The 25858-nt window shown below is 36.3% G+C and overlaps 1 protein-coding gene across 8 annotated transcripts in view; it reads left to right on the forward strand.

The window, feature by feature from the left end:
• NKTR (natural killer cell triggering receptor) overlaps positions 1–25858 on the forward strand; it is a 44179-nt gene that overhangs the window by 12321 nt on the left and 6000 nt on the right. For 4 of the 8 annotated variants that reach the window (XM_055557139.1, XM_055557138.1, XM_055557141.1 and 1 more), the window contains exons 4-13: positions 199–306; positions 1527–1571; positions 3355–3442; positions 12439–12468; positions 12910–13055; positions 14001–14223; positions 14657–14812; positions 17696–17783; positions 18274–18419; positions 20114–22996. In XM_055557139.1, coding sequence (XP_055413114.1) covers positions 199–306; positions 1527–1571; positions 3355–3442; positions 12439–12468; positions 12910–13055; positions 14001–14223; positions 14657–14812; positions 17696–17783; positions 18274–18419; positions 20114–22996 — 3913 coding nt within the window. Of the gene's footprint in view, positions 1–198; positions 307–1526; positions 1572–1877; positions 1906–3354; positions 3443–9523; positions 9549–12438; positions 12469–12909; positions 13056–14000; positions 14224–14656; positions 14813–17695; positions 17784–18273; positions 18420–20113; positions 22997–25858 lie in introns of those variants that run through there. The other 4 variants (XM_055557144.1, XM_055557142.1, XM_055557145.1 and 1 more) reach the window with 4 other exon arrangements.

Below are 25858 nucleotides of genomic sequence, written 5' to 3' on the forward strand. Positions count from 1 at the left end.
GAACATAATGACGTTGTTACATGTAATTGGATTTATATTTTTAAACAGTAGATAAAATGGGGAGGAAAGACATTTATAATGTTGCTTATGTCTTAGAGTGTCCTACACAAGGGAGGAATTTGACAAAGAGCTAATTGAATGGTTGTTCCCATGGAAGAATATGTTTGTAGCTAAATTTCATTTCTTTTTTTTTTCCAGGAGAGAAAGGCCTTGGGAAAACAACTGGGAAGAAGTTATGTTATAAAGGTTCTACATTCCATCGTGTGGTTAAAAACTTTATGATTCAGGGTGGGGACTTCAGTGAAGGTAGAGCTAAAAGTTATGCTCTTAATAACTGTATTAATTCCTAAAGCACCTCATTATTTTAATTGTAAATATTGTGTCACAGTGTGATGTAAATATTAGATGGTCAGTGAATAGTTGTTGGATGAATGAATGTTGTAAGCCAAGAATGTATCAGATCAGATCAGATCAGTCACTCAGTCGTGTCCAACTCTGCGACCCCATGAATCGCAGCACGCCAGGCCTCCCTGTCCATCACCAACTCCCAGAGTTCACTCAGACTCACGTCCATCGAGTCAGTGATGCCATCCAGCCATCTCATCCTCTGTTGTCCCCTTCTCCTCCTGCCCCCAATCCCTCCCAGCATCAGAGTCTTTTCCAATGAGTCAACTCTTCGCATGAGGTGGCCAAAGTACTGGAGTTTCAGCTTTAGCATCATTCCTTCCAAAGAAATCCCAGGGCCAATCTCCTTCAGAATGGACTGGTTGGATCTCCTTGCAGTCCAAGGGACTCTCAAGAGTCTTCTCCAACACCACAGTTCAAAAGCATCAATTCTTCAGCACTCAGCCTTCTTCACAGTCCAACTCTCACATCCATACGTGACCACAGGAAAAACCATAGCCTTGACTAGACGAACCTTTGTTGGCAAAGTAATGTCTCTGCTTTTGAATATGCTATCTAGGTTGGTCATAACTTTCCTTCCAAGGAGTAAGTGTCTTTTAATTTCATGGCTGCAGTCACCATCTGTAGTGATTTTGGAGCCCAGGAAAATAAAGTCTGCCACTGTTTCCACTGTTTCCCCATCTATTTCCCATGAAGTGATGGGACCGGATGCCATGATCTTCGTTTTCTGAATGTTGAGTTTTAAGCCAACTTTTTCACTTTTATAAAAAGCAAAATACTAAGAGGTTTTTTGTTTTGTTTTTATGCAGTTTTAATACAGTTATTTGGTGAATACCCTCTAGTGAATGCCAAAGTATCGTTCAGTTGGTTTTATTCTTTTAGAGTTTTGTCAGTGTTTGAAATAAATGGGTTGTGGGGATAATTTTTTAAAATAGTTTTTATTATAATGGAATTGGATTTATAGTTTAAAAATGAGGTTGATTGAGGATTATTAGAATTTTTATCATCTGCAGGAATTACAAAGTGGTAGCTCCTTCAGCAAATTAAAACCATAGAGTAATTTATGTATATTAGTATTTTTTTAGTTTTCATCATTGTTTAACGTAGCTCATTATTTTCAGGTAATGGAAAAGGTGGAGAATCAATTTATGGTGGTTATTTTAAAGGTAAGGCTTAATATTTTATTGTCTTTTGTCTCATTTCTGATATAAAGCAAGTTTGATCATGTACTTTTAATGAGAAGAGGTTTACTTATAGTTCACTTTTTGCATGAAACTAATGCTGCATGAAAATACTTTATTTGCATGAACTTGGGGATAAATTATATTGTAATATATAACTTTTAATTGACAAGATTAATTAAGGCTAACTTTATGGTTAAACATGACTTTCAGCATGGAGGTTAGGCAACTATATACATGAAAACTCCTATCTTCCTGCCTAAAACTGTCAACATATTCTTTTGTTTATAGAGAATGTGGTCTTTTGCAAAATGAAAAGGTAAGAGAACGAAGCTCAGTAACACAAACTCCAACTCTTTTCCCTTGCACCCTTCCTAATAAATTTATGGAGAGTCTGGGTCAGGTTGTGACTGGATTTCTTATATTGCTTGAAGACTTGGAAAACTCTGTATACTATTTCATACATGCATCTGTATCTTTTTTCTTTTTCCAATGGGTTATTATTTCCACGTCAGGGTAAAGAGTCTAGTTTTTTTTTTTCTTTTCCCCTCTAAGCCAAACAGTGTCTTTGAATAAAAGTTGGTATTTCTTCCTTTCTCAAAGGTTTGTATGTTTTCTTTTGTATACTAGAACTATATGATTGTGTTTTATTCCTACAGTAGTATTTGCATAAATCTAACTATTACACTTGCCCCAAAAAGCCTTAGAAAAGTCAGTTGCAGAAATTTATAATGGGATCCAGTATTACTAGGTTTTAATGCCATGATAGCTTCAGTGTTATAATAGTCTTTTATATTTCTTTTGGGGAAAAATGGATTACTACTCTTTTTCAGAAGCCTGTTCCCAAGGTAATCTTTTTTTTGTTTTTGTTTTTTAAGTTTTCTGTGTTTCTGTTTGTTTAAAAGAAAGATTTGTTTGTATCAATGTTAAAAGGAAACTTAAATTAGTTTTCAGGATACTTCTGCTGGAATTAAATCCATCTCTAAGTGATCTTTATGACAGAGGTTTTCCTTTGAACTAGTAGCAAACAGCTCTTTAGCTGATTCCATTAGCATGTAGCAATTTGAAATTAATACTGTAGGCCACTTTAACATTGTTGTTGCCTGTGGCAGATACTTGTATGTATATCTTAAAATTGAATCTTGCCATTAAAATTTTTGTATTTGCAGGGCTTTCTTCCTTAGATAGTTTTTGATCCTATTGATTAGAATCTACATACTTGATTTAATTAGGCATGTCTCTAAACTTACTGTAATATTTTGGTTAGGGTTGGTTTCATCATCTAGCAACAATTTGATTGAGTAATAAATTTACCATATAGAAATTAAGCACATAAGAGGATTATTAAAGCTCCCATGAATGGTGCATTATGCAGGATGATTGGAAATTTGGAAGAAATGAGCTCTACTATAAAGATTTTTTTTTTTAATTTTCTTGGTAGTTTTCCCTGAAAGTTAATAGTTTAAATATCATTTAGCCAAAGTCTGTTGGTACTAAAAGTGACTGTTCTAAGGCTGTTTGTATAAAGTATTAAATATATGTTCTTTTTCTCAAGGCTAAGTAGTAAATAAGTAGTATCTGGGTTTTTTTTTTTTTTTTTATGCTTTTGTTATTTGATTAGTTAAGAGAATTTTTTTCGAAATAGTCACGTATCTGTACTGACCAGAAGAGGAATTTCATCCTTTGCTTTCTATTTACTACTTTGAACATTACACGTTAAAAGTGGCTTATAATTGGAGACTGACAAATTTGTGTTTTCTTCAAACAGATGAAAACTTTATTCTCAAACATGACAGAGCGTTCCTTTTGTCAATGGCAAATCGAGGGAAACATACCAATGGTTCCCAGTTTTTCATGTGAGTAGGCATAATTCAGAGATGAGCTTTTCCTAAACAGAGAAGCGCTGTTCATGAGAAAGATGGTATCCTTGATCCAAATTTACTACTAGGTTCTGTCAGCTTGAGTTTTATTATGTTATAGTAACTGGTAAGCTCTTAACAGCCATCTCAGTATTAAGAATATATCTTGGATTTGAAGGATGGTACTTAAAAGGCATAACTTGAAGATGTAAATTATTCTGTTGTCATCTTAAGAAATTGGCTTTGACTCTCAACAAATTTGGGGGCTCAGTTTATCAAATCTGAATTGGAATATAAACTCTTGATGAGCATTTAAAAAATTGTTCATGACTGGAACTGAATGTATCCTTGGCGTGGAAAGCAGTTGGTTTGAGTAAACCATAGTATGGTTGCTTTTCCCTCTTACTGTTGTTCTTTGAGCCAGTTTGAGAGAGGTGCCATTATTTTCTGACATTGTATAGAGATAAATGATTTGGTGTTAAGCCAACATTTGTAGCAATCTTAAACTTTGTGAGATCTCTATGCATAATTGAACTAACCCAATATTGCTTTCATTTTCACCAAAAATTTGTGCTGTTATTGCTTAGAAAACTTTAGAATGATAAATTTGTTTTTTAAAAAACAAACACTTTTACATGTACATGTATACACAACCAAAACCTTAGTTATTTCTCATCTGAAAGACTTTTGGCATACTGTCTGTTATGTTCTTATGTAAAGTTATTCTAAAACCTATTTTTATTATAACTCCATGATATAAAATATGAAAGGTAATTGCCCAGTATGGAGTTTAATGCTTTTGATTGAAAGTAAATTTCTGCAGTTATGCTATGTATATTGGAGAAATATTTTTTCCATACCAGAAAAAAATTTTGTCATCTTTCTGAATGGATGGGTATGAATGGCGCTTCCCTGTATTTAAAGGAGTAAAGTATTCATATAAAATAAATCTCACACTTTATGTTTGTGTGAAAAATAAATTCCAACATGATCTGATAAAGTTCAGATAAGGGGCATTCTGTTCCCAAGAATGTCCTAAAAATGGAAAGCTGACAGAAGATAATAATGCTTGGAGTTGTACAGGAAAAAAAGAAGACTTAAAACAGTTATTCCTCTATCTTTTTTGATCCCATAGAGTATTAGTTACTACACTTCTTTACTAGAATATTTTTCTATTCTTAATCTCCTTGAGAGCCAAAAAAAAAAAGTAGTGGGAAATATTAGGAGCTGTTTACTCTTTGATTAAGGTTTCCCATTTCCATTTTTAAGCTTATCTGAACTGTGAACATGATAAACTAATGATTCATTGGTCAAAAGCTACCATCTGAGGGCTCTAAAGTTTCTTTTAGATTTCCTTTTTTAATCAGTAATTTTAAAATTTGATTTATTGGGTAGTAGTAGCTTCTTCCCATTGTTACATACTTATTAGCTTATTTATAAAATATTAAGAGATAAAACCCCTGCATGTATATGCATTGATTAAAATTCAGTATATGAGAGTCTGACTTCAAAAAATTTAGAGTATCTTGTTTTTTTGTTACTTAGTATTTGCTTAAGTCTTTTCTAGAAATGTTTAGCATCAAACAAAATTAAAGCTATGTCTATTTTCTACATGACTTAATTTTACATCGGACTATCTTTTGACAAGGAATGCCAAATGAAAATTGTAACATTTATAAATTAGGATTAAGTTTTAACCTTGTTTTTATAATTAACTGCTTATGGATGGCACTAAGATCACTGTAAACTTGTGATTGAAAGAAACTTTTCTGCTTCTAGTTTGAAATTTACTTTTGGAAATGAGTTTTCAGTTAAAAACAATCTTGGAAGTACTTAAACATTTTTGCAGTCACAAAATAAAATCCTCTTTTTTTTTTAAAGAAGCTTTTATGCACGTGATTTTTTTATGTGGGCTAAAAGTACCAATTCCTCAGGGGTTTCAGGATAAAATAAAACTAACGTTCACTTTTCTAAATAAAATGTTTCCTTGCTTTTATACAAAGAATAAGTCAAATGGAGATGGTGGCCCATAGAAGTATCTTTGAAAATCTATGTCTTGCAAGCCCAAATCTATTTGGAATTGGAAGTAGTTAAGAAAAAGCATAATGTACAATCTTCAAGTTGTGTAGATGATCACAGACAATTGCTCTAAAAGTTGAGGTTCCGAGGGTTGATGGTCACTGAGCTGTCAGACAGCTTCCCATTGGTGACTTCTACATTTTATCCTCCTCCCACACTTCTTTGGCACCTTGAGCAGCAGTTCTGCAGTCTGAAAAAGAAAGAGTAGTGTGAGAATGGATCATAAAATGCCAAGAACTGCCTTTATAGTTCCGCTTAATAAGGACATTTGATAAATCCTTGCAAAATTGTATTTGCAGTTCATGTTATAAATCTGTTACCTTGTAATTCCAAGGAGTAAATTTGGTGCAATTAGTGTGGGTACTTGAGCAAAATGTTTCTCAAGAATTCTTGTGCTTTTTGTAAAAACTATTGCCTTCATGACTTTAAACACTTAAGACCTCTCCTTCCTAAGGCATATACATCATTTTATTAAAATTTTTTGTATATATTGCTTTCTTTGGGTGGAAAAATTGTGTGTGTGATAAAAACCAGATTGTCTTTTGTATAAAGCTATTTATAATTTTTGCAGTAATTGCTTATATCTACTACTATATTAGTCATAGTGATTTTGCTTTTTAGGGACCTAAATAGAAGAAAACTAATTATTTTTGGAATAGTACTGCTCAAGAAACATGAAAGAAGTAATACATGGCACTATCCCCATAAATCACTGAGGAAGTAATAATTTGTTCATGCTGAGGTATTTTTGAAGGAATTCAAAGACCTAGGACCATGTTAATGGGGTTCATTTTATTATTATTTATTTTTTAGGCCAAAGACTAGGAAGAGGCTGCAATAAAAGTTCCAGGATTATAAAGCCTAGGACTAGAAAAGAATTTAGAGATCCTCTAGTCCAGTCTTTCTGTTCTATAGATAATGCTAAATAAGGACGAAAAAACATATGCAGTCTAGGTTATAGTGTTTTTCTCATAATCTTGAAGAAAATGATAGCTAAAAAGAGCATGCTGAACACTGTATGCTACATACGTTTATTGACCAGTCTGCTCTGAGTTTGTTTATTTATTTAGACTTGTGAGATATTAGTTCCAGGGATTGAACCTCAACAGTAAAAGCACAGAGTCCTAACTTCTGGGCCATCAGGGCATTCCCCTGAATTTATTTTAATTTTAGTCAGCTTTAGATGCATCAACTGTTGCTGATAAAATAATATGACACACAATAAAGCATTTTTCTTGTCCTTTAGCTATCAGTAATAACTATTAAGTCTGGCTCTGAAATTCATTGTCTTTCATTCATCAGAAAGATGAAGAAGATACTGCATAACATAGATTAAAGAGATTAGTTAGGTAATTTATAAGTTTGTATTAAGTAACTATTCTCCAGGGTTAGAGCACTAACCTATCAGGAAACCTTGTATCTAGTCTTACTGTATGCCTTGAGTTGGTTTTGTTTTTCCTTTTCTGTTTGTAAACTGTAGCTCACTTTCAAATATAAATAACATTTTGGTGTGAAAATGCAGACATTAAAGGAAGAAAGTGTTTCTATAGGTTGATCCTAAATTTTTGAGTATATGAAATGATTTATATGCAAATATTGTCTTGCCTAAAAGAAATAGTTGTAGTTGCTTAATTTTCATCAGTCTGAAAGGTGGTTCAAAGCAACTTTAGTTCATCCTGCCAAAGTCAGCCAGTTTCTTCATTGGCTGCTGTTAGAGCATATTGACGGACAAGGCAATGGCAACCCACTCTAGAACTCGTGCCTGGAAAATCGCATGGACAGAGGAGCCTGGTAGGCTGCAGTCCATGGGGTTGCAAAGAGTCGGACATGACTGAGCGACTTCACTTTGACTTTTCATTTTCATGCATCTGAGAAGGAAATGGCAACCCACTCCAGTGTTCTTGCCTGGATAACCCCAGGGACGGCAGAGCCTGGTGGGCTGCCATCTGTGGGGTCGCACATAGTCGGACACGACTGAAGTGACTTAGCAGCAGCAGCAGAGCATATTGGAGTAATGATCACGCTCATCCCCCTTGGCTTGGTCTGTGAAGGCCTCATGTCACACCAGGGAGTGGGAATACCCACAGAACCTTTGAGAACAGGCTTTGTCACTTGCCACTGTTAGCGGTCATGATAATTATAAAAATTTAAGAAAACAGGATAGTCAAAAAGTCGGACTTTGATCTTTAAACAAAAGTTCATCTTGTTTGTTACATCTTGTTATAAATAGGATTGTGGGAGGAAAACATAAGTTTTAGGATATCTTCTGTGTCATTTAGAATAGCTACTCACCTGAATGAGAGAAGTGCTGATTGTTTCAGAGTAGCAGAGCAAGAGGAGTTGAGGGGTGGTTCGGTTTCAGGGCTTTACAAAGCTGTATTGATATTTGGGGGTAGAAATGCTTTTTCTTTCCACATGTTCATGAGTTTGTTTGAGAAGAAATGCTACTAAGTATTAATAACCTGAGAAGTTCTGGCTTTTTTCCCTTACTTTTTTAGGAACAGTACCTTCATATGTTAATTTAAAGATTTTTCATGAACAGATTTCATGACACTTAACCATAATCCATATTCTCTGGATATCAAATGTCATCCCTGACATCCAGTCTGAATATTACTTAGTGTTTGTGTGACATTTGTGTTAGCAGCGTGGACGGAATTCTGTATCTTGTGGTGTTTGGTGTGTATTATGTTAATTTTAGTGCTGAATTTTTTAAAGCTGTTCCATTTTAGTGGCTTCTGGAATGATAGGTAGAGCACTGTACTGTGGCTTCGTTAGTTTCCATTGCCCTTACATGAGCTTTATTACTCTGTACAATTTGGTGCCTTTTACCGTTTCAGGAGTCTAACGGGAAAATTGCATGTTAAAGGTTATGACAAATAGATTGTCTTTATTTCCTTCTCTCATACTACTTTACAAATAGAGTCACTTTTTTCCTTAACATTCATTGGAAACACCACATTATTTGAAACATATTCTTTTTTGACAGTCATTCATATATCAATGCCTTTTAACATTTTTAAATATTTCAAGATTTAGTATGTCCAAAACCCCTGTGAAGAATTTTGTCCACTGTATATAATATGGGTTTTGGTCTGAATAGTAATAGATATGTTTAAATTTTAATTGAGTTAAAATTGATCAGACAGTGTATATTCATTGAACAAAAAATTTTTATAATGGGGAAAATCAGACATTTGAGAGGAAGAGAAAGTACTGTAGCCAACCAAGATTTGACAGCATACATTTTCTTATACTTTCATTTCTCTTGCCTTTTTATCCTTTGAGAAGATTCTTAAAATTTTAGGTATGCTGCCTTATTATTATTATTATTATTATTATTATTTTAAGTGACTTAACTAAAAAAGTGTGTGTAATGGCAGTGAACAGAAACTACAATCTAAACATTTGCTCATTAACTCATAATGTATAGTAGTCTGATGTGATGTGTAACCAAAAAAGTTTTCAAATGTAGAAACATGAAAGGTTCCTTAATTATTTGAAGTGAATTAGTAAAAAGTATTCTCTGGAATTTTGTTTTGAAGTCTCTTAACTCAGTTTTTTCCATTGAGATTTTTGTTTTTGTACCTCTAGTAACTGCTCCTGGGTATTCAGATTTTTATATTTATGTATGTACTCCAGATACATTATCATCTTTTTGAGAAAGATGTTAGTTGACTTAGCCAGTTTCTAGGAATATAAAAGGAAGTATAATATTTTGTTTCTAACTATTCACACTGTGATGTTACAAATATTAGGGACCTGAGCAGATTCCCACTTCAACCACAGTGCTTCTTTTAAGCATAGTTCATCTCTACATACATATCCTATGTGAAAGAAAATTTAGAGCCCTCCTTTTTTAAAAAGCTTTCTTGCTTTGCATAAAACTTGAAAGTATTTAATTTCAAAGTTATATTGATATTAAAACATAGATTCAGTCTTGTCTTAAAAGTGTATTACAATTTATTTCTTGCCATTTTTGTGTAAAATTTACAGAAAGAGTGTTACACCGTGCGCTCCAAAGGTAATGTCTCATTACTCTAAGGCTCTCTCTCTTTCTTTCTTTACCTTTATTTATCTCTTTAATCCTATTGTTATATGCATTAAGAAAAAAACTTTCTGCTTGATCTGTGGCAGCAGTACATGTAAAATAAGTGTGTTTTATTGTTCATAGTAAATCCTGGGAAGTATAATTTTAATTTCAGTGGCCTGTTACCACCACGTTCCCACACATCTTGGGGACTGGGGTATATTGTATATAATGGTTTATATCATTTCAGTACAGAACTGTTACTTTCTGTATAAGGCCAAAATCTGCTTTGATAATGGTAAAAAAAAAAAAAAAATGTTGTTTCTTTTTTTGGAGTATCAGTCATACTTTTCTGTTTATAGGATTTATGAGATTTAGATGAACCCTTGTGCATGTATTTTTAAAGCAGATTAAGAGGTGAAGGGAACTGGAAAATCAGTATCTGAGTGACAGTAGAAAATGGAAATGTGAAAATATTGGAAGCTTTTCTAACTTGAAATGTTCTTGTGGTTATTTCTCCTTTAGGTGTGTTTTCATAAGCATGTATAGACTTACATATTTATGATAGCCCCTGGCTTTAAGGTCTTAACTTACTGGGCATATGTTATCACTACATTGGTCCTTACAGCTGTATAGTTTTGAAACATAAATTAAGAGTTGGTGGGGTGAGGTCTCGTTGTCTATTTTAGTAGAATTGAGGGCTTGGACCAAGCATATAATTTTTTTCCCTTGCCCATCAGCCCAATTCCAGTAAGCCTGCTTTACCTTGGAATTTCTGCTCTTAGAATGTGGGCTGAGAACTCCAGAGGGCTTCTTTTTGTTAAGCTACTTCCAGTATTCTTATTATATGGCCTAACCCAATTAGATCATAAGTTTGTATTTCTGCGTCCTGAATTGCAGATGCGAGTAATAGACTTAGTTATTCACACCTGTTTAGGCACACTAGGCCAGTTGAAATTTATCCTTGAAAGAATTGCTCTTGTTTTCATTTGTTTTCCTTGCTAGTGCACTAAAGGATTGAGTTTGTGTTCAGTTCTCACTTGAATTAAAAACAAGACTTGAATCTTTCATAAAGGTTCTATTCTCAAATTGAGTTTCAAGTAGTATTTTGCTGCATCACTGCAGTAAGTTCAAATTTTTAATTACACCATTAGTTCCAAAGATTTGCCCTAAGGTGGTTTTTACAGCACTTCTATTAACCAGGGTGCAAACCGAATTGGATTCTGTATGTTTTAAGAAAATATATAGACTTTTCCTCAATACCAGAATATCTGAGAGTTGTGAGAGAAAGGCCCAAGGAAGAGAAATATATCTAATTAATACATCATTGTTTTCACTGCTACATGTTTGAGACTGATCCTTTACATTATAGAACATTTTTTACCTTTAAAATTGTTCTCTCTTTCCATCTTTCATACAGTGGAATCACTGTCTGGCATATGTCCTAATTTTTACTGTCTTTACTGTGCTTGGTAAAGTTGCGTAATTATGGGAAGCACATTTCTGTATTAAAGTTACTGTCAGAATAGTTTTTGGATGCTCCTTTCATGATTTAAGCATCAGTGCCTAACCATTTGCTACCTTTTCTTTTTCTTCTTCTGTTTTTATTCATTTTTATGATTACATTGGCTTAAACTACCACTTCTCAATCTTCTAGGGAAAATTTGAGACTAGTGGTTTTGAAACTCAAGATTCCCTTTAAAATTCTGCCACTTCTTGAGTTGATATTTTAATTTTTTAAAGCTAAACTGTAGTACTGTTACAGAACTAAAAATTCTTAATGTAAATATATGTGTTATATTTCCTGACAGAATAATGTTTTTTAGTATTGAAGGCTAAAATTATGTTTTATTGACTTATATTCCTTAGAATTTCCTTAAAATGATTATAAAAATTGACATTAGAGCTTCTAGTACAAGTGACTGCTTTCACATGGTCTGATAATCCAGTGACGATTCTCTCAAATTCTATTTCTCTTTCTTATAAACTAAGATGTTTGTGATAGAGTCTAGTTATCTACTTTTGAATTTTTTTCCACTATATAATTCACATAGTCTGAAGATCTGTGAAAATGCTATGGGAAAACCAGCTTGAGTTCAAAATACCTTAACCATAATATACCCCATAGGCTTCCCAAGAGTGGCTATCTGCCAATTTGTGACTGTAAAGCAACCAGTTGGATGTTTTTTGGGCCATGGAAATGTAAAGTATCTGTAATGTTATCCATGATTACTTAACTTTGTGGTCAGAAGTGTTGGCAGATAGAAAATTTGCTCCCTATTGCGTTTTCTGAGTTGTTTTGAGTGGCAACTTAAGTGAAGCAAGAGGGGCAGGAAGTTCTAAAAACGGCTGCTGAGGCCTACCTCCAGCTACCTGCCTAAAAGATGCAGACTAACTCAGTATGAAAAATAACTAGTAGAAAAACTCACTTAAGTGTGGGGGGCACTTGTTAAGTATTGATCACACTTTTCTTTCCATAAGCAAATGGCTAGATGTTTTTTATTCTTGTTTAATTATCTTGATAAGTTTTGAGTTTGTTTTTGTTACTGTCATTGTTTTGGATTTGAGAGTAACTTTAATTTTAATGTATATTTATGCTGTATATTTCAAACCTATTTCACATATATGTATATATATATAGTCTTCATATTGGAGAGAGAAAAGTTTGTAATGCATTGTCATCTTGAGGGTTTTTTTAATCAGTAAAATGACTACTATTGCTGTTTTTAAGCTTATTAAGTTTAGGTGTATATCATGTTTAACTTTTTCCCCTTTTTATCTTTACTTCTTTGTTCTCTACATGCTGTGCTTTTAAACCCTTCTGCTCTGTACACCTGAACACCTGGTTTCTGCCATCTTCTTTGTGTTGATATTTGTTGCACAGTACCACAAAACCTGCTCCACACCTGGATGGGTAAGAGTTACATTCTTAATATTTTGGGGAGGTGTGCTGGTGGCCAGTCCAACCATTTAGACCGTGGTGAACCCTCAAGAGGGCACTCTTGACCTCTGGTTTATTCTCTCATAGCCAAGCTCTCCCCTAAGGATCACAGGATGCAGTAGTCTTGAGACCACAGATGGTGTCTCAGTATCAAGTGCAATCTGATTGTTACACTCTCTACTGTAAAATAGTTAAGAATCATTGTTTTAAAAGCAGAAAACTAAGGCCCAGTTTGAACAGGGTTTTGTTTTTTTTTCCTTTTATGAAGCAGAACTTCTAATTTCCTTCTAGTTGCTTCATACATCAGACACTTTTATTTTCAGGTCTGTGGACATGTCATTTACAATTGTCTTGATTACTGCTCTTGGCTTAACTATCATCAAACCAGTTTTTCTTGAATTTGTATTGTGACAGGGTGCATGTTGTCTTTGGACTAGTTATTTCTGGTTTTGAAGTAATCGAACAAATTGAAAATCTGAAAACTGATGCTGCAAGTAGACCGTATGCAGATGTACGAGTTATTGACTGCGGGGTGCTTGCCACAAAGTCAGCAAAAGACGGTAAGAGTGTTTTGAGAGCAGAGGGAGCTAGGATACAGGTAACACTTGTTGAAGACTATAACTTAAAGATACCTCCTAGATTTCAGTAGTGGAAGAAACTCCTACGAGTAATATACCAATATCCCTGATGCCTCCATATCATACCCTGTATCCAATCCATCAGAAATCTTTCCAACTCTGACTTTTTCTTTTTACTTCCCCTGTTGTCAACTCGGTCCAAACCCAAATATCTTTTACCTGGGTTATTCCAATAGCCTCACCACTGTTCACTTTGCCTCTGTCATTGCTTCTGTATAATCTTTTCTCAGTAATGATAGCTTTGTAACTGGTCTTCTTGCTTCCACTTGACCCTCTACAGTCCTCAGCAGCAACCAAAGCCAGTTTCTCCAAAGGTTCCCTCTCTGTCAACCAAAACTAGTCTTTACAGTGGTTTGTAAGGGATTCTGGCTTTTTGCTGTTTCTGTAATCTCTCCATATTCATTGTCTTCCCAGCAGTGTTAATCTTTACTCAAACATGCCAGACACTTGGGGACTTTGTGTTAGCTGTTCCTTCTATCTGGAATACTCTTTGTTCAGATACCTGCATGACCCCTGTCCCTCACTTCTTTCAGGTCTCTGCTCAAATGTTATCTTAAATTACCTTGACTTGCCTTATTCCCTTTACTCTGTGTTTTCCTCCCTCTTCTTTAAGCATTTATCATTTGTTATATTATGTAGTTACTTATTTTCTTATCTGACTGAACTAATATATAAACTTCACAAGGGCTTTGTTACCTTACAATCTCACCAGCAAGTTGTATTATCAACTTGAAAAAAAAGTTTATTTAAATTTTTAGTGGGCTTTATATAAAACATGTTTTATAATACTTGGTAATCATTTCTTTTTACTCTGAAAGGTGGGCAGTGAAATCCAGTACTAATACTTTTATTACTATTTATTAAAAGTTTTTGAGAAAAAAAGGAAGAAGCCAACTCATTCAGAAGTCTCGGATTCCTCTTCCAATTCCTCATCCTCTTCAGAATCATCCTCAGAAACTGAAATTGAACATGAGAGAAGCAGAAGAAGGAAACATAAGAGGAGACCGAAAGTTAAACATTCTAAAAAGAGACGAAAGGAAGCAAGCAGTTCAGAAGAGCCAAGAAATAAACATATAATAAGCCCAAAAGGGTAAGTGTGAGACACCAGGGTAGTCTTACCTAGAAAACAAACACCCTGGAATGGGAACAGTATGTGTGATTCTGTAAACTTATCTTTGTTACCTATTGTTGAAAAGGATAGTATTTTAGGAAGTTTATATTGAAATGTTGCAAATCTAAGGGTAGCACAGATGTTTTATATCAAAGATTTATGCATTTGTAGGTAAAAACAATCCCTAAAACTCTTAAAGGATCATTTGGCAATTCTTGTATCAGAGTTTTAGTGCAGTGACTGTTTCACTTGCTCATGTTTTATATGTTCTGTTTATGAAAATCGTGTTAACCTTTTTAGTGGGATTTGCAAGGTATCAGTACTTTTGCTATTAATTATGTTGTTATATTATTTAATACTAAAAATTTAGATATACACATTTTAATTGGTGATTTGATTTGTTCTTTCTAAGTCATTCTGAGAGAAGTGATACCAATGAAAAAAGATCTGTTGATTCAAATGCCAAAAGGGAAAAGCCTGTGGTCCGCCCAGAAGAGATTCCTCCAGTGCCCGAGAACCGATTTTTACTGAGAAGAGATATGCCTCTTGTCACAGTGGAGCCTGAACCGTAAGGATGATTAACCTACATGTTTTTGTTTCTCTGACTGATAATTCCTGTCACCTCATTGCAGGTGCACACTTATTTATTGAGCGTGACCCATAGTCAAAGCACTTTGAAATATACTGTGGGAGATACTGGATTCATGAATGCCATGGACCCTATCTTTCAAAATTTGTATTCTACTAATAGAAAAAGGGAATTTGCCAAGTTGACCTGGGAGAGTTCTTAGTGGAGATCTGGGAAGATTTCTTTACTAACTTCATTTACTTAGCCTTTCATTAGAGGGTGAGATTTTGGTTACCAGAACAGAGGGTTAGTTGAACTCTTTGGGTCCAGTCAGGTTTTAAAACATACTCCAATTAGTAGTGCAAAATTATTGCATGGTGACTGGGGATATAATTTAGTACCATATGTTACTGTTGTTAACTTATTCAGTGATAACTCCTCTATATTAGAAAAGCTAAAATGTAGCTTTAGATTTGGTCTCAAAAAAATAGTGCTTAATGTATTTTGTGTGTTACACTCAAGTTTAGAATTGTTAAGAGAAATGTTGTATGACTAGAAATACCATAAAGTGGTTGGGGTAATTGGCAATTGAGTTATTTTGAAGTCTGAGAAGTTATAGAGATGTCCCTGTTCACAGTTAAGTCTCTATATAAGATTATTGTTTAGACTGTTAGATATTTTAAAATTCTAAGAATTCTGTCTTGTGAACAAATCTTAGTGGGATTCTTTTTTCTTAAAATACAAAACACCATTCATTGATCAAATCCATCTAGTTTCCAGAAAGTAGGAAACTTGAAAGGTCAGTTTCAGTGTCATCTAGTAGGGGTTGGCAAACTACAGCCCTCCGTGGGCTAAATTCAGCCTCTTGTCTGGTTTTGTGTAGCCCATAAGCTAAATGTGATTTTTATGTTTTTAAATGTTTGTGGAAAAAAATCAGAAGAATAATAATATTTTGTGATATGTGAAAATTATATGAAATTCAAATTTCAGTGTCCATTAAATTTTACTGGAACACAGCCATATCCATTTGTTCACTATTTTCTTGGGCCGTTTTTATGCTATAGCAGCAGGATTGAGGAGTTGCAGAGAGTTTGTATGTGGTGCTGTCATTGGTATATATGCTGTTCAGTGCACTACACATCACAGTGTATTATATTTCAAATTTCATTGATAAAACTTTTGTGAAAAATTGTTTTCTTTTTGTTATATAATCATCTTTAATTTTCTTCTTGGCCTAGAAATCCTAAAATACTTTCTCCTGGACTTTTAAGAAAAAATTTGCTGACCCCTATTATCTGGTATTTTTTTAAAGTAGTTTATACCACTGTCTTGTATTTATGGTTGAATATCATTGGTAAGTTTATTTGGTCATCACTCCTCTTTGGTTACATAATATCTTTGGAAGTTATATCCTGCAGAATAATTTTAAATCATAATTGGTAGGTAGTTGTGTCATAACAAAGATAGCAAGTTGATCTATTTCATTAGAATGCTTGAGATTTGATCAGTCACTTGGGAGCTAAAATTAATGTGCTAAGAATGCAAGATATGCAATATGAAAGGATAAGAAACAGGGACTGTCAGCCTTATAGAGCTTGCCATCTTACTGAATTTGCCAGCAGTTAAGCTCTTTATCGGAGAAGGCAATGGCACCCCCACTCCAGTACTCTTGCCTGGAAAATCCCATGGATGGAGGAGGCTGGTAGGCTGCAGTCCATGGGGTCGCTAGGAGTCCGACACGACTGAGTGACTTCACTTTCACTTTTCACTTTCACGCATTGGAGAAGGAAATGGCAACCCACTCCAGTGTTCTTGCCTGGCGAATCCCAAGGACAGCGGGAGCCTGGTGGGCTGCCGTCTATGGGGTCGTGCAGAGTCATACACGACTGATGCGACTTAGCAGCAGCAGCAAGCTCATTATCACTTATACTTTGTTTAGCAGAAGCTGGATTCTACACTTGCTCTAATTCATTTGTTCTCATGTTCAGCTGCACTTCAGTGTAATTTGGCAAGCTTTTAAAAATACCAGTTTCTGGGCCATACAACAGAGTAAATTGGAATGTTGTGGGGGAGGAGGTGGAGAGTGGCAACGTTGGATCAGCATGTAAAAGATACCCAGATGAACATTAATTCATGCTGAACAGTTAGAGGCAGGTCATTTGGTTCAGTGATGTGTTCTTCATGAGGAAAATGAGGTAAACAGTTGTCTACCAAGAGTACCGGCTTCTTTCATTGTGAGAATCAAATGATATCATGAATATGAAATAACCGAAAAAACTATAATATACTTTTTAGTTAAGGTTTTCTTATAGTGGCATTGTATGTTTATCTGGAGCCAGATTCCTGGCTGGGAAAACCCTGTTATATCATGGTTGTAAAAGTCATGTTTCATTCCTCTATGTGACGTTGGACAACATTCTTAACTGTAATCTTAAAATTCTTTATTTTTAAAAAGGAGTTGATAATAGTACCTACCTCATAGTATTGTTATGAGAATTAAATGAACTAATAATGCCTTTAATGGTATCTATTAACATTTATTTAAAGGATTTTTTTGATGAGAACCTACTTATAGCACAGGAAACTCCACTCAGTATTTTCTGTAATGGCCTATCTGGGAAAAGAATTTCAAAAAAGAGTGGATATATGTATATATAAATAACTGATTCACTTTGCTGTACACCTGAGACTGTACTCCAATAAAGATTTAAAAAATAACAGAAGATTTGCTTAGAAAATTAGGTCATGTGGAGTGCCTCATTCTATAAAAGTGTTAGATCTAAGTGAACTGTTATTGTATTAAAGGAACATAAATTCTCCATTTACACACTGAGAAAACTGCCTAGCATTTGTCTATTTTTAATTTTCAATCTTCTTTTCCAGGAAAATTCCTGATGTTACACCCACTGTAAGTGACCAGAAACCATCTGTGTCAAAGTCTGGACGGAAGATTAAAGGAAGGGGCACAATTGTATGTGTGTTAAAACTTAATTTTTTTCAAATTAGTTATCTGAGCAGTAAAATGTTTTTACCTGTAGGCAAATCCTAGCTTTAATCTTAGGCATAGTCCAAAGTCTGTCCAAGGAGCTAGTTGTATTCTCTTAAATTAATATGTAGTTATGCAAAGGCACTGCTGTTAGATCAGTGTTTACTGCTATGTTTGAATGGGTTTAAATATTGAAATGAATGTGAAATAGTATGTTCAGAAATCTTAGTATATTGAATAAGCTAATGAGTATAACCATTAGGACTTCTAAGGAAAAGTTTATGTGTGATTACAGGTGAATATCTGCCTTTCCTATTTCTTTTAGTTTGATTTAACTTTATAACATCATTATGGTACTTCAGTTATTATTGCATTTAAATAGCGTCCAAGATTGAGTCTTATACTTACCTGTCCTATAGCAGATTACAGTTGGGAAGTATTTTTTAAATAGTTATTCCTAACTTTGTTTTTAAAGCGCTATCACACACCTCCAAGATCAAGATCCTGTTCTGAATCAGATGATGATGATAGCAGTGAAACTCCTCCTCACTGGAAAGAAGAAATGCAGAGATTAAGAGCATATAGACCACCTAGTGGAGAAAAATGGAGTAAAGGAGATAAGTAAGTAAAAGTATAATCCTATCTCTGCTGTATTTTAAGTCTTAAGGGAGTAGAGACATACTTCTGGTTTTTTCACTAAAGATTTATATTTAAAATTAGATTGTGACCAGAGAATCCATTTGGGAATGCTTGATGAAATGGAAGGAGGGCTGATTGGGTTTGGATACTTTTAAATCAAAATTCTATTTTCTCTCACAAGACCATTACCCTACTGAATTTCTTAAAGATTTCTTGTTTAATTTTAGCAATAATCAGGACTTTATTTTTTTAAATTACATAGCAGATTCTCTCATAGCCTTTTTTTTTTGTAGTCACTAATGGTAGATAAGAAAATTTGTAGACATTGTGTGTGTTAACTTCTGACCCTAGGGACTGTTGCTTCTTCAGCAGTGTACCCATCTCTTGTCTTCAGTGACACTCCACAGTGGAATATCTATTTTAGAAGTGGGGCTGCCCCAGAATAGCTAGTGCAAAATATACCAATGAGACCCTGTGTAGAATTCTCTTTCTCTGTGGCCATCCAGTGGAATGGTTCAGAGTTCAGAGAGGGAGGACAAGGTGTGTGATCTGCTGTGTGCAAGCAGTATGGATATGGTAGCACTGAGAACAGTTTTGAGCCCTGACATTAGCACTGATATTGTAAAGCCTGCATCTTAGTTTTCATGTACTTTTCCCCCAATTTCTGTACTAAGTAGTTTAACTAAAACCTTAAGGAAAAGTCTATGATTACCTCTATGATCCTGAGATAAAACAATAGTCATGCTAGTTTCTTAAGAAGAGGCAGGCCTCCCTGATAGCTCAGTGGTAAAGAATCCACCTGCCAGTATAGGAGATACGGGTTCAATTCCTGATCTGGGAAGATCTTACACGCCTTGGAGCAACTAAGCCCGTGTGCCACAACTGTTGAGTCTGTGCCTGGGAGCCTCAACTACTTAAACCCATGTGCACTAGAGCCTGTGCAAGAAAAGCCACCATAATGAGAAGCCCACGCACTGCAACTAGAGAGTAGCCTCCACTCGCCACAACTAGAGAAAGCACATGAAACAGTGAAGACCCAGCACAGCCAAAAATAAATGAGGTTATTTTTTTTAAAAAGAAGGAAAAAGAGGCTTGTCAGGAATTCCCTGGTGATCAAGTGATTAGGACTTGGAGCTTTCACTGCCAGGTCCCAGGTTCCATCCCTGGTCAGGGAACTAAGATCTCACAAGTCATGCAGCCAAAAAAAAGGGAGGCTTCTCTTAAAGTTTTGGCAGTTATCCTGTATCTACAGAGAATCAGCAAATTGTTTGGGAATTTGATTTGACTCCCTCAGAAATTATTCCTGGAGGCAGAGCATTATTGAGCAGATCAAAGCCAGGAATTTGGTAGATGAGCAGTGCTTTTGTAATTAGTTGGTTTGCTTTTCAAAACTATTTTCCTATCAAATTTGAAAATTCCTGATTTGACTCTGGAAAAATCCTTTTGTAAGTGAATCTGTTAATAGTTATTTCTTTGAATTTTTATAATTTCAGGACCAGGCCTATCGACTATTTGCTTTATCCTTCCTACATGTGCTTAAAGCATTGATAGAGTTAGTACTTGGTTGTTAACTAGGCTTTTGTTGATGCCTAGTATTGACAACAAATGTGTTTTAATTTTAAAGCTTAGAAAACATGCTTGTACATAACTGCCTGCATATTATGTCCTTTTTATAGGTTAAGTGATCCCTCTTCAAGCCGATGGGATGAAAGGAGCTTGTCCCAGAGATCCCGATCGTGGTCCTATAATGGATATTATTCAGATCTGAGTACAGCAAGACACTCTGATGGTCACCATAAAAAACGCAGAAAAGAGAAAAAGGTTAAGCATAAAAAGAAAGCTAAAAAGCAGAAACATTGCAGAAGGCACAAACAGACTAAGAAAAGAAGGATTGTTGTACCGTCTGACATAGAATCCTTAAAATCTTCAACCCGACGAGTGAAATCCTCATGTGATAGAGAAAGGAGATCTCGTTCTTCCTCGTCTTCATCTCATCACTCGTCCAAGAGGGATTGGTCTAAATCTGATAAGGATGACCAGAGCTCTTCAACCCATTCCAGCAGAGACTCATACAGATCAAAATCGCACTCGCAGTCTTATTCTAGAGGAAGCTCAAGATCAAGGACTGCCTCAAAATCTTCATCACATTCTCAAAGTAGATCAAAGTCCAGATCTAGTTCTAAGTCAGGGCACCAAAGAACAGCATCAAAATCACCAAGAAGAACAGCCTCTCAGTTAAGTGAAAATAAACCAGTTAAAACAGAGCCTTTAAGAGCAACAGTGACACAAAATGAAAATGTTGTAGTACAACCAGTGGTGGCAGAAAATATTCCTGTTATACCACTGAGTGACAGCCCCCCTCCTTCAAGGTGGAAGCCTGGGCAGAAGCCCTGGAAGCCCTCTTACGAACGAATCCAGGAAATGAAAGCTAAAACAACCCATTTGCTGCCCATCCAAAGCACTTATAGTTTAGCAAATATTAAAGAGACTGGTAGTTCATCATCCTACCATAAAAGAGAAAAAAATTCAGAAAGTGATCGTAGTGCTTATTCAAAATACAGTGATAGAAGTTCAGAAAGTTCACCAAGGTCAAGGAGCAGATCTTCTAGGAGTAGATCTTATTCCAGATCATACACAAGGTCTCGAAGTTTAGCTAGTTCACATTCACGGTCTAGGTCTCCCTCATCTAGATCTCATTCACGAAATAAATACAGTGACCATTCACGGTGTAGTAGATCATCTTCATACTCTTCTGTTAGCAGTGATGATGGAAGACGAGCCAAGAGAAAATTTAGATCCAGTGGAAAAAAAAGTTATACCTCAAATAGAAGACACAGCAGCAGCTCTGAAAAAGCACTTCGTAACAGATATGTCAAAGGCAGAGCCAAGTCTTCATGTCATAGAAAGTACAGTGAAAGCAGATCATCTTTAGATTACTCTTCAGACAGTGAACAGTCAAGTGTTCAGGTTACGCAGTCAGCCCAGGAGAAGCAAGTCCAAATGGAAGTGAATAATAAACAAGAGAGAAACAGAGATAAAGACAAATCTAGGCCTGAACGGGAATGCCCTCATTCAAAAAAAAGAACTTTGAAAGAAAATCTTTCTGATCACTTTAGAAATAGCAGTAAGCCCAAAAGGAAGAATTATGCTGGGAGTAAATGGGACTCTGAGTCAAATTCTGAACGAGATGTAACTAAAAACAATAAAAATAGTCCCCGGCCATCTTCTGATAAGGAGGAAGGTGAGGCCACTTCGGATTCCGAGTCAGAGTCTGGTGAAATTCACATCAAAGCCAAACCCACAACTAAGTCTTCAGCAAATACTTTACTGCCTGATGGTAACAGTGCCTGGAAATCAAGCAAACAGCGCTCCTCAACCTCTGATTCTGAGGAATTCTATTCCAATTCAGAAAACACTAGAGGAAAGCCACACAAGCATAAACACAGCTCAAAAGAGAATATTAAAAGGGAACACACCAAAAAAGCAAAAGAGAAATTAAAAGGGAAAAAAGATAAAAAGCACAAGACTCCAAAACGAAAACAAGCATTTCACTGGCAGCCTCCACTAGAATTTGGTGAAGAGGAGGAGGAGGAGATTAATGAAAAGCAAGTTACTCAGGAGGCGAAAGAGAAAAAGCAAGTTTCTGAGAACAGTGAAACCATAAAAGAAAATATTCCCCAAACTGATAAGCCCCGTGAAGACAGCAGCCTTTCAGGTAAACATAGCACAACAGTTTCATCAGATATTGATCAGTCTACTAAAGATGACGTTAAACTCAGCACTTCTCCTGTAACCGTAAACACTGATGAAAATGTAGTCAGTTCTCCCCCAAACATTCAGCATATTGAAGAGAGCATCCCAAGCGGAGCAGAGGATATGCTTCAAGCAGATGACAACATGGAGATTTGCACTCCTGATCGGAGCTCCCCAGGAAAGGCCGAGGGGGCTTCCCCTCTAGGAAATTCAAGGCTTGATACCCCAGATATAAGCATTGTTCTAAAGCAGGATATGGCAGCAGAGTATCCTGAGGCAGAGTTGAGAAAACAGGAAAGCAGTATGTCAGAAATCAAAATGTTGGGTGAGATGGGCAAACAGGACAGCGGCTCTGCCAGCTTGACCAGTGCTGTAGAAAGTACTATAAAGAACGAGGTAGTTGAGAAAAGCCAGACCAGCCTCGTGGATAATAAATGGAAGCCCCTGCAAGGTGTCGGGAACCTTGCAGCACCATCTGCTACCACATCCAGTGCTACGGACGGTAAGGCATTGACTGCTATGCCTGAAATGAAACCACAGGGTTTGAGAATAGAAATTAAAAGCAAAAATAAAGTTCGGCCTGGGTCTCTCTTTGATGAAGTAAGAAAGACGGCACGCTTAAACCGGAGGCCAAGAAATCAAGAGAGTTCAAGTGATGAACAGACACCTAGTCGAGATGGTGATAGCCAGTCCAGGAGTCCAAGTAGATCTAGAAGTAAGTCTGAGACCAAATCAAGACACAGAACAAGGTCTGTCTCCTATAGTCACTCAAGAAGTCGATCGAGAAGTTCCACATCATCTTACCGGTGAGTGTTGCTCTCTTTTTGTCTCCCAAGCAGAGTCCGTTACCGTTTTGTTTGGAAGAACATCAGAGTTAGGGACAAGATCACTATTTCCAAATACCTGGGAGGAAATAAGGAGAAGGCTTGTGCTATGTGACTCACAGAGCAGACTGAAGACACAGGGAGTAGAGATTTCAGAGGAAGAAGTTTGGGCTCAGGGTAAAAAACTATTGCTATTAGTTAAAGCTCCCTGGTATTTGCAATGCGTTGCCATGATGGACAGGGTCTCCATCTTTAAAGGTGTAAGCCCACTCTCTGCTATCAGTCATACCTCAGAAGGGAATCTTGCATTTACTGCTGGGGACCAGCCTCAGCAGAGTCCAGGGATACCCTCAAGATGAACAGCGTTGGCGAATGAATGACACGGGGAGGCCAGGCTTCGGTGAGCGAGGCCCATAACTTTATTTTCAAAAGGAGCTTTTATACCCTGACTTGTACATAGAGAAAAATGAAATGTGCAAGGTCATGCAGAGTCAGCCCAAACACTCCAGCAGTTTTGCCCTTATCGAAACCAGGATTTTTTCCTGTATGCCTTTCCATAAACAAGGGTCTTATGCTATGTACATTATCTTCTGGCCTGGAGGCCTGTTGACATTTTATGACCCTTTTTTGATAAAGGTGGATCAACCAGAAAACTTGTTTTCCCTTGAAGTGTTTTTTCTTTATATTTCTAATCTGTGTCAGCCTCAGAAAGTACTAAACAGTTATATTTTCATGGAGCAAAGGTGCAGTGGGTCACAACAAGGAAAGAACTTATTAGCTCAAAGGGTCTGATGTGGTTAATACCAAGGCTACTACTTGTTTTTCTTACATTCCAACTACATTAACTAATGCACTCCCAGGTGCACAATGGATAAGGGATATGGGAACTTGGCAGCAAGCATTGGCTCAATAATGAAGCCCTTTACCAGTACTATTCTAATAATTTTTCACCCCTTAAAGGGCTCTATGCCCATTAGGACTTTTAGAATGTTTAGGCTTCCCGTGCCTTTCGTGGTTGGGAAGTTGTGAACAATCATGTGCGTTAGTTGTAAGAGTAAGGAAAAACCTGTCAAGCAAGCTAGAATGCCGACAGGGGTTAGAATAGAAATATTCCTTTCATGCCCAGGAGACTTTATCAACTTAGAGTCCTAAGTTGATTTTCTCCAGAGAAGGGTGGTCGGGGATAGCCCCCTGCTAATATCAGAAGAGTGGTTGAAAGGCATAATATAGTAAACAGTAGACAGACAGATTTTGGTTTTGGGGTAGATACTCGAGCAGGTCCAGGGAATCCCTCGAGTCCTGATCCGCCTTTGCCTGTCTGGTCTTCTCCGCATGACCTTTGTCATGGGTGGGATTTCCTGTGGTGGCTCCCGGCACATTTACGGAATATGTAGGATTTAGAAATCAGTAATTTAACCCTGCATTTTATACGAGTGGAAGGTGAGGGCCAGAGAGGCCAAGTTGGCTGCCCCAAGGCATGCATCTAGTTGATCTTTATTTAGGGGGCAGGAAATGGTAAAAAATGATCATCTTTTGATTGATTGATTGATTTTTGGTTCAAGTTACATCTAACTTTTGTCATTGACATAGACTGGATAATGCAGAGAATGAGCATTTTTACAACTGAAAAAAGTGGTGATGGTGGTATGAAGTTAATAACTAATTTGTATTCTTTTCTTGTAAACTTTTCATGGTTTTTACCTCACTGCCTCTTACTCATATCCTTTATTATTTTGTGCTTGATTTTCATCACTTTAACTTGAAATAGACTAAGAATCTTTAACTTTTTTCTTCCTAGTTTTTATCAGTTTTTTTTCCCTTACCCAGATTTCTTTAAAAATAGGAAACAACATTTACCATCTATAATAACCATCTCCCACTTACTCTTAAATTGCTTGCAGTATGTAGTCTGTGCCTTCCCTCCCTTCATCTCACTCAGCTGACTTAAGATTTTCAGGTATTTCTGCATGGCCAGTGCCAGGGCATGTTTTCAGTCCTTCTGGAAGCACTCTGCTGGCTCTCTTCATCCCTCAGACCATTCCATGCTTGAGTGTGGGCTTCTCTTCTTCCTCATGCTCTGATTCATGGCAAGCCCCAGAGAGCTGGTGAATTCTGGCCTTTTCTCTCTGGGTTCATATTCTAGATGCAGGTGCCTGTTTAGCTTCTGCAGTCTGCTGCTGTCTGCTCATTGTCTACCTGGCATTCACCCTCAGATAACTCTGAGCAGTTGGTGGTTCTGGTCACTGTCATCTTCCTACCCCTGCCTTTGGAGTGGGTAGTGTTTCATTTCAGAAATGCTGAGAATTTTGCTCTTAAGTTGAGCAGCTCACAGGTGGTAGATTTGAGATAGCTGAACTGTGCCTCCCTATCTTGGTTACCCACCCGGGCCTGACTTCCCTTCTAGCCTGTGAACTCGGTGGAATCAAGGACTGTTTGCTACTCATCTTTCAGTCACTTCACAGAGTTACCCTATAATTGTTTGAGTAAATGACTAGAATCTTATGAGAATAGAATGTCTTTGCAAATAAACTGCACCTGTCTTCCAGAACGTAAGTATATACTAACTACAACCTGTGAAGATATTACGTAAGGAGCATATACACAGGGGTATTGTTCTGATCCTGAATGACAGGTACAAACTAGGAGGAAAAGGGTTGGGAGCCAGGTGAATGCAGGGTGGGGGCAAAATTGCATTAAGTTTCTTGTTTGTTTTGTTAAATATTAAATAGGTATAAATTTTTTAATGATTGAGGTATAAAACATACAAATGATTAAGGTATAGAAAATAATTTTCTATCTTAAAAAATAGAGCTTTGACATAATAGAGCCCAACCTGAAGCTACC

This window comes from Bubalus kerabau, chromosome 20 (assembly GCF_029407905.1).
Source record: "Bubalus kerabau isolate K-KA32 ecotype Philippines breed swamp buffalo chromosome 20, PCC_UOA_SB_1v2, whole genome shotgun sequence".
Lineage (NCBI taxonomy): Eukaryota > Metazoa > Chordata > Mammalia > Artiodactyla > Bovidae > Bubalus > Bubalus kerabau.